At 36.6% G+C, this 14,181-nt stretch overlaps 1 protein-coding gene across 1 annotated transcript; it reads right to left on the reverse strand.

Moving 5' to 3' along the window:
* Window positions 1–609: 609 nt before the first annotated feature.
* Window positions 610–12,158, reverse strand: LOC112575537 (ADP-ribosylation factor-like protein 3). Its single transcript, XM_025257477.1, has 6 exons — window positions 12,082–12,158; window positions 8,190–8,333; window positions 7,210–7,326; window positions 5,669–5,719; window positions 5,037–5,222; window positions 610–3,520 (listed from the first exon to the last, which is right to left on the reverse strand). Exons 1-6 carry the CDS (start codon window positions 12,082–12,084, stop codon window positions 3,473–3,475), a joined length of 549 nt encoding a protein of 182 aa, XP_025113262.1. The 5' UTR covers window positions 12,085–12,158; the 3' UTR covers window positions 610–3,472.
* Between the last annotated feature and the right edge of the window lie 2,023 nt (window positions 12,159–14,181).

Consider the following 14,181-nt stretch of genomic DNA (forward strand, 5'->3'; position numbering starts at 1 on the left):
AAGAACTAAGTGAATTATCAAAAGTGGCAGGAATCTGATACAAATGCACAAAAATATGCTGGTAACCTTTTAGCACTGGAAGCAATGCTGCATGTTTTGGTTTATGCAAGGCACAGCCTGGCATCATTAAAGACACCAAAAGACAGCTTGTCAATAACACTGAAACAGGAAAATCTCTTACAATATTTGAATTTTTTTTTATAATAGGAATACATCACAGTTCAGGCACTTTTATTTGCAAGTAGTCACCTACAGCAGGAATATGGTGTGACAAAAGTCACACCCTACACTGATTCCAAGTGTGGAGGATGGTTGTTATTAAAAAAAAAATAGCGCTCTTTTATTATTCAACGCTCAAATAATACAACTTACATTTAACCTACAGATATTGTCTCCCACCCTGAACTATGTGTATTTGCAAGTGGTGGCATAACAGGTAGAGCAGTGACATTTCAGGCATGGTTGGGTACAAGAAGAGGCTAACATTTCTTTGGGGGAGAATAATAATAATAGTGCTTGAGAAAATCCCTTCAGTAACAAAATGGAAAGAGGTGCAGCTGCCAACATAAGTCTAGAATATACACTCTGCTGTACACAACTGCAGAAAAAGCTGGTTTCTTGCTATTTTATTCAGTTGATTGCAGACCAGAAAACACACTAGTTCCAGTAGTTTTAATGACGTTTAACCATGTTTTTCCCTCCTGCCTCCATAAGATCTGAACATTATACCACATATATACCTATTTATACATCAACCAACATATGAAAAATGTTTGTGCAAACTGCTTTTGAATGAAAAATTTACCATGTTAGGTGATTCAAACTACTGCTACTGCAATCACTCGCTGATCTGGAGATGATATGTGAAACTTATACGAATTTACACAGATAATTCAAGTGTGATTCACAAAAAGTGTAAAAAGTTGAATTCCTTGCTTTCCACATTATTGGACAGCAGAAGTGAAGCCCAGGTAGACAATTACACATTTAACCCAACTGAAGCAGTCATTCCTGAGCCAAGCTAATTACAGTTCAGCAATGACTGACAAGCATCAACTAAGTTTAACCTAAACAATATATTAAACATGGGAAGCAACTTTGTACAATTTCAGTGGAAAAACTATTTTGCTAGGCATATTTACTTCCCCTAGACAATGCACGCAGGATGATTTTTTCTTTGAAAGTTTGCACATTCCCGTACAGAAATTTGTGTACCATCTGCTCGCATTCAAGATGGTAAACAGATCAGGTCCTTACACTGATAGATCATATTTTACACAGCGTAACTTTTGTCCTCTTGGATTGTCAGTTGCAGTCCTTTTTATAGCTGTATGAACTATGTCCTTTGTAGCGCATTTTCTGCATGAACAAATGATCCAGCTATGAAACGCTGTAAGTCACAATGTGTCTAAATGACTTCATGACTTTTTCAGATTTCTCTTTTCCAATAAGACTACAAATTAGAAATTACTCGGAAAAATTCCTAATTTTCATTTTTACTGTTAAATCAGTTTCTCTATAACCTCATATTTTTTTTTTTTCAATATAGACTTGAGTCCTGGTTTTCACTGTGGCTGACTAATCCTAGATAAGAATCATTTTGTCAACAGTAGCAAAGAATAGCAAGACCATGACAAGTACTTTTAGGAGGAAATCAGCATGAGTGACAAAATAACAATTAGCAATGCACTACTAAAGATGTATATGTAATATCTGTTTGACAAGAAAGAAATTTGCACTCAGAAAAATCTTACTGGATTTTTGGGGTTACATTTCCCTTTTCAGTATTCCTGCACTTTAAACACTATACAGGGCATTTCTTTAGCTTTAGATTGATTTTCTTGGACCTTTTCATGATATGCTTTGCATGCATTAAAGAAAGAAAATGTAAAGATAGTACCCCCAACCTTTTGGTCATGGAGAATGAAATGTTAGAGACCACACTTTTCTCTGGAAGGGATGCACCCTTTACAAGGTATGAATGGGTGGCTTAGTTACATCTTAAAGTGGGTATAAGACTACTTCCTCCAGGATGGCAAAGTGGGAAGTGGTCAGAAAGGCAGTGGACAATGGCACAAAATTTATTTTGGTCCAGTGTATTCAGAGGAATGGAAGTATTACTAAATCTTGTACTATCTAGTTAAAAGGCTTTCCTTCGTGATGACAGGCATGTTGAGAATTTTCGAAACTCCCATCAGGCCATTGATTCTCTGTACTTATATGCAGGACCAACAGACTGAGGTTGTCCTTCATTGTTTTGCCCATGTGACTTCTGAATGCTACTGAGTGCAGCTGTCTGAAACATGAATGCATAAGTGTTTGGGGGATATGAATAGGTTAAGGTGTTTTGTGCTTTTATATCAAGCTGCCCCAAATTGCCTTCTGGGATAAATAAAGTGTTATCTTAAGCTTAAATATTTGGGCAAGGTCTGTTCTTAATGTTGGTTCTCCTGACACAAAAAGCATGACTTCACAAGATTGTATGCCAAGTATACAAGTGGTAGTGATGGACGACCTACTGCAGTGTGCTCTGTTTGCTGATGTTTTTAGAGCACAGGAACTCTGATGAATCTTTGCACTGGTAAGTAGCAATGATTTGTCTATGAATAGCTACTTTAAAGGTTGCCAATATGGCAAAAGCAATGACAGAAAAATAAAACTGTCTTTAGATTCCTAGTATCTTCCAGAACTACAGTAATCACATAACCTGATGCTTTTAACTAACAGTATGTAACTAGCATTACTTGACTGAAGAAATAGGGCATCTAGTTTTGAGATATTTAGTTTTATTGCTTTAATATGTGTAACAAACTAGACAGGTTTACTTTTGATTTATGTATGATGGTAAAAAAAGGTGAGGTGACAAGATCTTGGTTCTACTTAACCAAGATATCGATGTTCACGTAGAGGAGAGACAATGACTTGTTTTTGAGAAACTTTACAAGTATCATTCTGCAGTATGATGTCATGGAGAAATCAAGAAGTATATTTCATTTTTTCTTATTGAACAGATTAAATGCCTTTATAAAATAAAGGCACTTTTCCCTAAATTTTAAAATACACTTAAAGTACAAAGCAAATATCTCTTCAAAGATGACTGTAACATGAAATAGTGTTTACTAAAGCTCACCCGTAGACCACAGTCTGTAAAAAGTACACATATATTTCAGATCAGATGAGCTAACTCATGTACCTGATGGACGGTTTACATATCAAAACAACAGAAAAATGTCCACAATGCATGCAAATAATGTGACAAACAAGCTCCACTTAAAAAGTTATTGAGTCCTTCATACTTTCACACAGCATTTATCTCACAAAGCTGATGTGAAGAATCTGTGGTGTCTTCTTCATTAGGCTCTGAATTTCAACTGACATATGTTGGCTGGGAAGGCTATGAAAAGAGTTATTCATGGCAGCAAAACTGACATCCTGTTTTGTGTATTGGTCCATGTCCTGGTCACTTCAAAAGTCACTTCTTCTTACTGTTGCATGTTTTTATCACCCATTCAATTCCATCCTGTAAAAAGAATAACAAAAGTGAAGTAAGATGTCATGACAGATATGATCTCAGCTTTGCCATTGGCTGAAATCCTGATATCTGTGTTGTTGACCTTTTTGTGCATGGTGGCTTGTATTTTGAGAATAGAAGTGGGGTATTTACCCCAGAAAAACCATCTTACACTGAATCTTAAAATCCTATCTAAAACAGTTACTGAGTGGAACAAGAAGACTGTCATGTCTTATTGTTGAGTGATTTCATTGAAACTATCTTGCACCTTCATGCAAATCTTCTACATGCAATTATTGAAACCTGGGGTTATGGACATGCATGCAACTTCCCACCCAAGTGCAGAGAAGCTGAGAAGACTGGTGTAACAGAAAATGGCTTTCTTGTCAAATAGTCTCTCCTATATCACAAATTAAGGCAAGTTTGTTTTCCTTTGTGAAAGAATACAGAACAAGTCAGCCTCCAAGAACAATGACACATTTGTGTTTTAAACAGGGTTGTAAGTAAAGTGTTCTGTGAAACCTGAATTTTAAGCGAAAACAATTTAGAATGTCAGCATCTACAATTTAATCCCATGTTGCTATTTGACTTGACTTTTCCTTTAAATCTGTGATCTGTTTCATTTTTAATCATATACAATGCAAAAAAGTGTTGATGTGGTGTTAGGAAAGGCAAAAGAATAGCGGGAGAGGCAGGGATGGACGAACACATATAATCAAGGGTATTTCAGATCTAACCATACAGCAGATTGACAGCACTGGTTTTGAGTTGGTTATAGTTTTGACATACGCAATCATCTTCAAATATTGTTACATCATCATTTTTTTTATGAGACTATAGCCTGCTGATGTATTTTAGTTTAATCTCAGCTGAGAACTAGAAATAACTTGCTACACAATGGATTCCAATATTATTAGATTTTCCGACTTCTCGCGAATGATCAATATTTCTAAGTAAACAAAATTCAAAATTACTGTAAGAACAGTCACAGAATGGTAGCAAATATTGTTCACCCAAATGTTAGTGGTGTTTCAGAGCATCTTGATTGTGTTAAATAATAATTACAGGTGTATTATTTATAGCTGTATGTCTGTATTTTTAAATTAATCTATACACTGTTGTTGAAACTATTATTGTTTTCAGTGCCTGCACTGTGATAGTTTTCTTGACTACCTATCTGCTTTTATTCACAATATAAGCCATCAAAGAGATCTAAGGACATACAGAGACAGAGAGAACATCTTGAAGGTTTAGCCTTTTAGGTGTATTTGTAAGGGCAATCAGTTACGGAACCTGAGATCTTTGAAAGCTTCAATATTTGGCTTTAGTTTGTTAGTGTGTTAAGGCATGCACATAAATATCATGTAAGAAACACTGATTGTACATGTCATAAATCTTCAATCATTAATTTTTTGCTTACACTGAATAATTCACCCCCCCCCCCAAAAAAAAAAAAAGAAGACACACACACACACAAAGATGCAGGCACACAAGAATAGCGCTTATACATACACAGATAACTTACCTTTACTCCTTCCCCAGACAAGGCTGAGCATGCTTGTATCTGCCACTGACGATCCCGAATGGAGTTCAAATTTAAAGACTCTGCAATCTCGCTAGCTGAGCATGCATTTACCAGGTCCTGTTTATTTGCAAATACCAATACTGGCACACCTGCCAGCTTCTCCTCCTCAAGAAGTTCTTGCAGCTCCTATACACACATTAATATTAATAAGCAATAGCATTCACAATAACAATGGTAGGTTTACTGGCCCAGTAAAATATCTTGGCTGTTTCTACTTCATAGCAAACAAAATATGATGAGTGTTGCATTTTTATAGAAAACAAAGAATGTGGGCACTCAACATGATCTGATTTTATTTCCTGCTTATTGTCATATTCTTCAACTAGCATGAGCTGAGGAAGATATTCCAATGATATAAGGCATAAATTGATAAAGTTAAATGAATTCTTTAAAAATGAAAAATGTGAGACAGTGTGTATATATGTGTGTTAAAGAAAGAGACCGGTCCATGTCCATGCATGAGGAAAAGAAAAGTCAAGCACACAGAGAAAAAGAATTTAAAAGTTTAATACATTCCAATGAAATACAACTTAAATGTAGGTTATAAAAAAAACTATAATAATAAAATTTACCACTCCAGTTTCCTCGTGTCTCTTCCTGTCTGCACTGTCAATCACATATATCTGAAAACAGCGCAGAAAAGAAACATTTACTATATTTAGATAGTAGTACACTTTAGAGAGATTTCTGACAAATAAATTATAAAGAAACTATTCATTTTATTAAAATAGTATTAACAGAAACCTGAACCTCCAATAATCAAAGACAGGGAGCATACAACTTAAACTCAAAAATAAGAAACTAAATTATGGTAACATAGTTTATTGCTTGTTGCTCCTTTGACTTACATATATAGGGCCGTAACAACACCTGGCCAGCAGACCCTTCAGTTGGGCCCAGGTAGTTCCGATGTCCTTTGCCTCGCTCTCTACTGTTCTTTCCCAAGTATGGTAACATTATACTGAATGCCAAATGACAACAAACGTGCAATACACACCTCACATTATAAGAAAACAAGAGCTTCAAGAAAGCCACTCAAAAAGCAAGAAAAGAAACTTTTATAATAGATTTAAAGATGACAGGAATACAGGCAAGAAGAGAGAAAAATAAACCAAACTGCTGCAAATGACTTGCCAAACAATCATGAAGGAACATACAAAATTCAGGGATCTGCAGTGGTTTAGAGGTTAAGAAGCTGTACAGAGCTGAATATCAGAGATGTACAATGGGGCAGAACTAGTCATGAACTGACAAACAGGTAACAGCTATTCAACTGTGTACATGAAACAGACAGGAACAGCTGTTCAACCGTGTATAGGCAACAGAAGCTGAGACAAATTCTAAGACTGTCCTTTAGCATACCTTGGAGTCAGTTGGAAAGGGGCTGATGTTGAAGTAGACAGAAAAGATTGGCTCGCTAACATAAAGGAGTGGATTGGTCACTTCACGCAAGACCTGGCCACCACTGCTAAAGATAGGCCTAAGTTTTGAGCCTTGTTGTCCACTTCATTTAATCTAGCTAGCTGTTTGCCAGGATGACCATTGCTGATGCACTAACATAACTGTTTGACAGCTGGTACCAGCCAAAGGATGAATAAAGGAAACAGACCTGCTTAACAATAGTTTTTGATGTTTCTGCTGATGTACTACTGATCTGTATCCAAACAGGCGTTCTTTATGCTCATTAATGTTTATAATAATAACAACAATAAAATTAGTGTGCACAATCTCTGGAGACTGATCAGTATAATTAGTGTAAATAATATTCTTTTGATCACCTACCATCATGCTAAGATTCCCTTCTGCTTAACTTCAATAACCAATTAGAGTGCGATGGAGATTTATTCATAAAGGTCCCAGAATGAAGCATTACTGGAAAATGTAAAACGCAGCTCCTTAATTTGAATTCTGAGCAAGAATCTTTGATTACAGATTCAAGGTTCTATGGATATACCAAACGCAGTTAGTTTTGGTAGATCAGCCCCGGTCTTTTTCTACCTATTTGCTCAACCGATATGCCTTTCACTTATGCACTTGTAACATTCCAAGATAACCTAAGTAAGGCAAATGAGGGAGGTAAAAAACTAAATTACCACAAAGCACAGAACATTACCAGTAAGTCTGTATTGTCAAAATAATTTTTCCAATATGGCCTTATTTTCCTTTGTCCTCCTATATCCCAGACATTCAGCCGAAATCCAGAGGACTGAACTGACTTTATGTTGAATCCCTGTACAAGAAAAGCAGATTAAAACTGGTGAATACATAGCCTTTTACTGAAATTCTGATAATTTAGAAAAAGGCATAAAATTTAAAAATATTAAGTAATTCCCCAAAGAAGCCATACGACCCATCAGCCTTTATTCATTTTATCACTTTCATGTGTGTGTGTAGCCAGCTCTGCATGTAGGACATGCCAGAATAAGAGACATTACCTTTCACTTTTGTGTAGGGTTTCCCCACAATGACTTATTTTATGGCTTCCAAAATTTATTGAACAACACCATTTCTGTGTTCAATAAAGAGTTCTCAAAAACAGAAATCCATGTTAGCTTACATAATTTTTTACTACTGTATAATAACAATAACTATTTCTGAGTATAACCTGATCTGCTTTTGATAAATCAATAGAATGATGACTTATAGAAATGTTTCCACAATTTATATAGCACCAGACCAAAATAATATATAAAAGCTTCTGGATTTGTGGCTCATGAAGGATGACGAGCAGTTGTACATCTTAAAAGTATTATATCAGTGGATTTATACTGCTTCTCTTCAGATGGTTTTGAACTTCTAGACTTGTACCTATTTTAAACTTTTAGCTTTTAACTTGCACTTAGGACGAGATATGGCACTACAAAAGTTAATTTTATTATTACTATTACCAAAACTGTTTCACTTCTGCCCCTTAAAATTTTAAATAACTAAATTATGAAGATTGATGAGAAATTAATATCAAATAAATTAAGTTGTGTGATTACAAATAAAACAAAAAGTGGTGTTAAAAGAAAGGTGGAAATAACCACTTTTCATGCTTAATCCCAATTTCTAACAACTCCACAGAAAAAGAATAGAAAGTCATACACATACCTGTGTTGGTGTGATGTGACTGACATCTTCAGAAGCCAATTGTTTCAATAGTGTGGTCTTACCAGCATTATCAAGACCAAGCAACAAAATACGCAGCTCCTTGTCAGGATTGGATTTTAGTTTTCGCAGAAGAGCTAATAATCCCTGAAATAAAATGTTCAGATAAATTTACATAATTTCCAAATGAAAAGGTTGACATGCGTAACAAATTTTCAAAAGGCAATGCACTTGTTAATCCCAATACCTACTTTGAAGGTAAAACTGATTTGATCCTTTTTTGTACTGTTCAGTAGATGCTGAGCACAATGTCCCCTTTAGGCTACAGATGCAGGTAGTGTGGTAACATTATACTTAATATAATTATAAATGCAAAATTTGTAAAGCACATACTCGCACTCCTAAGGAGTATATAATACATAATAAAGAAATAAAAATAGTGTGAAAATGTTTGTTGCTCTGGGTGATATCTATGCAAATCCATTAGTGTGATCCTAACCAAATTTGGCAACACTCCTGTCTTCCATAGGAAGGTAGCAGACTTTAGCTAGTATATATTGCTCTAGAGTATGTTAATCTTAGTTTGTATTTTACCAATATTAGGGGTAAGTGTAGTCTGGTGATCATAGGGGAGTGAGGTCTGAGAAACCCCACATCTTGGGGTCAGCTTTTTGTGAGGATGGTGCCCATCTATTTCCCCTTCCCTGCTGTCTTACCTTTCCCAACCCTCTAAGGAGTCATGCACCCATTTTTTTAACTGTCATCTAAAGAAGGTATGCTGTGTTGCACAGCTATCAAACCAGTTAGTGTGTGTGTTGTGGAGTTATGGCCACTATGCTATTTGCTTACCCTATTAGTGGTGGCCCCAAATGAATGAAAATCTTTCATGTTATACATGGAAAGAAGAAGGCAGTCCAAAATGTCACTACTGCCATGTTGCCAGGTATGACTATTGTTTGCTAGGCACACAATAATATAACCAGAAAATCTTCACTTTTCCTCCACTAGATTATGGCCAGTAAAAGTTTTAGTGACAAAAGAAAATGTCTCTTTATAATCCTGAAGCCATTAAACTAGATTATGAAATATTTCTGACATATCTTAATAACTTGTCTTTTCTCTCAAAGGAAGTAGTTTTGACACAGCTTTGGGCATACTTACAAGAGAACCAGCTCATTCCCCATGCTCAGCCAGCACGCAGACCTTTTCACGGTACTGAAACTACTTTAATTAAAGTGACCACTGAAATATTATCTGCCGTTGACAGTGGTGATGTTTCTGGCTTAACTCTACTGGACCTGTCTGCTGCATTTGACACTAATGGACCACTCTCTACTCCTTCATAGACTACACACCCTTTACGGGATTTCTGGACTTGCACTAGCGTGGTTCAACTACTATCTCACTGATAGGATGCAAACTGTGTTCGTTGATGGTCAAACATCTTGCTCTGTTCCACTTTCTTGTGGTTTCTCACCATCTGCTGATGATAAGCAATTGCACTGCTCCACTCCCCCAGCTAAGTCACACTCTGCTACCAGCACCATATAAGCCTATATTAACGTCAAAGACTGGATGGAAACAAACTTAAATTAAACGATGATAAAATGGAAGCCCTCCTATGTTCGAGAAGAAGAAATCCATCTGCACTCATTACCAAATCATGTCAAGGTGGGTGAAACCAACATCACCTTTGCATCCTCCGTCAGGAACCTGGGATTCATTGTCACTGCAGACATGACTCTTGATAAACAAGTTACAGCTGTCTGTCAGTCTGCCTGTTGTGAGCTATGCAAGATCAGCGCCATCCATCACATTCTGTCTACGTGCACTACCAACACTCTTGTCTGTGCATTTGTTTTATCCAGACTTGATTATTGCAACTCCTTGCTTGCTGGCTGCCCTGAATACCTTCTTCGCAAACTCAAGAAAGTACAGAACTCTGCTGCATGTCTGGTGCTCAGAGCTAGGAAATAGGACTATGCCACCCCTCTCCTGCTTTTCTGCCATTATCACATCCAGAACAAACTGTGCGTGCTGTGTTTTATTTTCTTTGCTGGCACCTGCCCTGATTATTTCTCATATCTACCCACTATTGAATCCTTTGAGCATGCACTGAAAACATACCTCTTTGGTAAACATTACTCCTAACAACCTTTTCCGTAATACTAGTTCTTTTTCACACTTACTTTTGCAATATTATGTTACTCTCAGCTCTTGTTCTTTGGTTCCTCTTTGTTTTCTGTATTTGATTTTATTCTTTGTTAGTATTGTTGTTTATTCTTTTATAGCTCATATGTTGTTTGTTTTCCTGTCCCTTGTATGCTGTCCATGTTTCGTTCTTGTTCTTAAGCTCTAAGAGCATGCTCCTTAGGAGTATGAGTATGCGCTTTACAAATTTTGCATTTATTATTATGATGATTATTATTATTTACATTCAACAACAGTACCAGAAAGTTCTTTACACTTGAAGTTTTATACTGTCAACAGCATCACTACAATTTTCTCTACACTCTACAGTTTTCAGCAGTTGACATTTTTTTAGCTTCATTTGTCTGTACCACTTGCTCAATGGCTGAGCATTAAGTACAGATGACTAGCTGCATATTGAGCTCATGTCACCTACCCTGTTCTTTGGCAATAGCTGTTACTTAAGGTGAGTCATGATGTATTTATTAAATTTCTCAACAACAACAAAATTCTTTAGCAATGTTGAGTTTAAGGCATTAGTTGGTGCTATAAATGGCAACTTTAGAATGCAATGTGTTTTTGCATTTGGTTTATTCGCTAAGACAAATGCCATCAGTAGTGTCTGTTACCTTGATAAATTAATATTGTTCACCCAAAGATACTGCAACAGAAGATGTTATATTTATATGATGCTGTGTGCCCAATAATCCCAAAATAGACTAATTGTCTACTTGCCAAGCTCTAAATTTACATCATTTTCTGCATTTCCACTGTGATCTTTCAAAAGGTTTGACAAAGCAGTTTGATAAATTGTTTTCCTTTTCCTCTTGAAAGAGATTTTTAAACTTTTGAGGATGAAGATGACAATACCCTGCAACTCATGGTGCATGGCGCTTCATCAATGATGAAATGAAATAAAACATGCTTTACTTCCAAGCACTTTCAAACTCACCTGCCAATCCTTTCTAGAAATTTTAGTAGCAATAAATTAATGGATAGATAAGGTAAGATAAATGAGGAACATGTTGCAATGACGGTGGGTATCAATAAGTTCTCTAATGCCACCAGCAATTACATGCAACACTACATACTCCCCTATGTACAACAATTTTTTCACAAACACCATCTACACATTTAAGGCACGCTCATGCTTGCACACTGCCAAACGTACGTATGTGCCACATATGAGTCACAGAGACATATATTAGAAACAGTCCTCACTTATATCCCATTATAGAACTCAGAGAACTGTAAAAATATAATCACGAATATAAGTAGGCTCTTGGATTCCGTCTTTGTTTCAGACTTCTGGCTTAACATTTCATTACTCTTCAAACCGGTGATGCACTATCGAGCGACCAAGTGTGGCTGTCAATAGATGGCGGTCAGCTATCGGGAAAATTCCAAAAAAGGTTGAGCACCTTTAATTTTCATTCTGTTAGTAGTCCATACATTTATGAATAATTTTGTAGGCTTCTGGAATCATTGTTGTTTTGATAAAAAAAAAGCGAATTTATTCGTTTCCTCTGCCTAGCAAGTCGAGTTTTAGACAATCGTTTTCCTTAGAACAAAACGTTAATAAAAGACGTAAAAAATAGTCTAAATCTGAAAGTGAGTCATATCAGGTACGGGACTGATTAATCGAATACTGTTCAATATCCTTAATTGTAGTAGACAAATGTAAATTTTTGTCATTAAACCTTACCATAGCTACGCTTTGCTTTGCTTCTCCGCGTAACCACGCCTGACGTCACAGGTGGGTTGACCAAAGTTACCTTCTCTAGGAAAGAACAGGGAAAGGGAAATAACTCTTATCGATTTCAAAAGCCCAAACCTTTTGGCTATTTGATGTTGGCTGAAGTTTTAATTTAATTTGTGTATTGTAATGCGCAGCACCAAGACCTAAATAAGTCGCAATCTCTGCGCTGACCGGTAATGATAAAAAGGAGACAATGTAAGATTAGGTACAAATAATGAAATATGCACACTGAAGTGCTGAACAAATGCGGTGTGTAGCCTTGCCATTATATGGACTATTTGATAAGTCAATAAAGATCGGCATCTGAAAACATCTGAAAGTTATTATGACATTTGTATGGAAGCTAAACTCGAAATCTTCAGTACAGTGGCCCAACTTCCAAGAATACTTTTGTATTTTGTATTTTTGTATTTTTTTGGTATTTTAGCCAGTCACGTGCGGTCATATGCGTTCAAGTGCTGCAGTTCGATGGTCTCTTCGACGGATATCTTAGTATTCGTACTAATCAACTCTTGGCATAGGTTGAGGCGATAGGAGCAGCAATAGCTGGAATTTAATAGAAACTTTATTGTCTCATTTTGTTGTCCGTCACTTACGCGAAAAACATGAACACTGCATGAAGAATGCAGTATTTACTATATAACATTTAAGTTTAAAAATTGATCAATATAAATCATTGTATCACCCCTACAATCCTGCGTCCAAACATCCAGAGAGTCTGTCACTTCCACGTCTACCCATCCACTCGATCCCTCCTCCACTACTCCCACCCCACACAGCCTCAGCTATATTTATATAGCTTGTTCTGCAGAACTATATAGACAAAGAAATGCCCTTCTTTTCGCTGCCTGTTGACAACTTGGGCATTCTAACTCCAGCTACGACCTGGAAGTCGCTGGTAACTACTTGCTAATACTAGGGAGGAATTCCATTGAATAATGTTTCGTTCTTTGTTCTAGCCCTACAATGCATGCAAGTTTTTCAGCCTTGGATTTTTATTCGGATTTTAGCTTGCTTAATTGGTCTTCTCAGGGACTTAACTCTTCAGATAGTGTCCCTATAGTCTATTAAAAGTGCTTTCACTAGTAGTGATTTCCCTCTTAAGGAATGGGAGGTATAAATACGAGGGGGAGGAATTCGGAAAAAACTCCCCCGTGGCCATCTGTGAATTTGTGCCGCGTTCAGAAGATGAGTTCAAGATACAATAAATATATAATGATTGAGACAGTTGCATTGGAGACGGGCGTTAACCACTCCTTTAACAGATTTTATTAGCTTTGAGAAAATAGCGATAGATGAGTTTCATTACATGCTTGTCAGTGTAATAAATATAAATTTAGTCATTTTTGTTCATTTGTTAAAATTCTTCCTTACACGCAGAACCTTCTAATTTCTTGATTACGTGGTGCGTGCGTGCGCGCGTGTGTGTGTGTGTGTGTGTGAAAGAGCGTATTTGGGTTTAGGTGTATTTTTTGTGTGGGCTTGGTATTTTGCTGTCCGTACTTTTCTTGTGAACACGCCCTTTTATCGTGAGATATTTCGTGCTTTTAGGGCATGGCATCAAAATATTTATAGAGATTTCTCACATGAGACAATAAAATTGTATTGATTGTATTATGAATCAAGAAAACGCCTTGTCATGCCCGTCGACATAATATTTTTGTTTGTTTTTGTCTTTCTCTTCATCCCCCACATTTCTTTCCTTTCTTGAATAGTAATCACCTCGTTTCTTATTAATGGTAATTACCTCATTGCTAATTAACGTTTACCGTGTTGACATTTACTTCAGAGTAATTTACCGAGATTACAAGGAATTCTTAAACTTGCACCACTGTCAGCGTGGGTTAGGGCGAAGGTAGCGGGCCTAGGGGCTGCTGAACTTAATTGAAGGAAGTTGTAAAACTGGAAACTGAGGATAATCTGGTCAAAAGCGTCTCTAATGTTGTGCGGGTGACAATAAGTGTGATGGCTTCCAAAGAAGTTTGTGAGCTTGTGTTCAGCCTGGTTGATGTTAATTTTGTCTCGGTACCAATCTACACTCAGAAT

Source organism: Pomacea canaliculata, linkage group LG11 (genome assembly GCF_003073045.1).
Source record: "Pomacea canaliculata isolate SZHN2017 linkage group LG11, ASM307304v1, whole genome shotgun sequence".
Taxonomy (NCBI): Eukaryota; Metazoa; Mollusca; class Gastropoda; order Architaenioglossa; family Ampullariidae; genus Pomacea; species Pomacea canaliculata.

Excerpts from the sequence above, each read along its gene's own strand:
- LOC112575537 (XM_025257477.1), bottom strand. Across the intron at positions 5,720-7,209 it reads TTGACAATACAGACTTACTG|ATATATGTGATTGACAGTGC; the intron begins GTAATGTTCTGT and ends CGCTGTTTTCAG. Across the intron at positions 3,521-5,036 it reads TGTCTGGGGAAGGAGTAAAG|GATGGAATTGAATGGGTGAT; the intron begins GTAAGTTATCTG and ends TTCTTTTTACAG.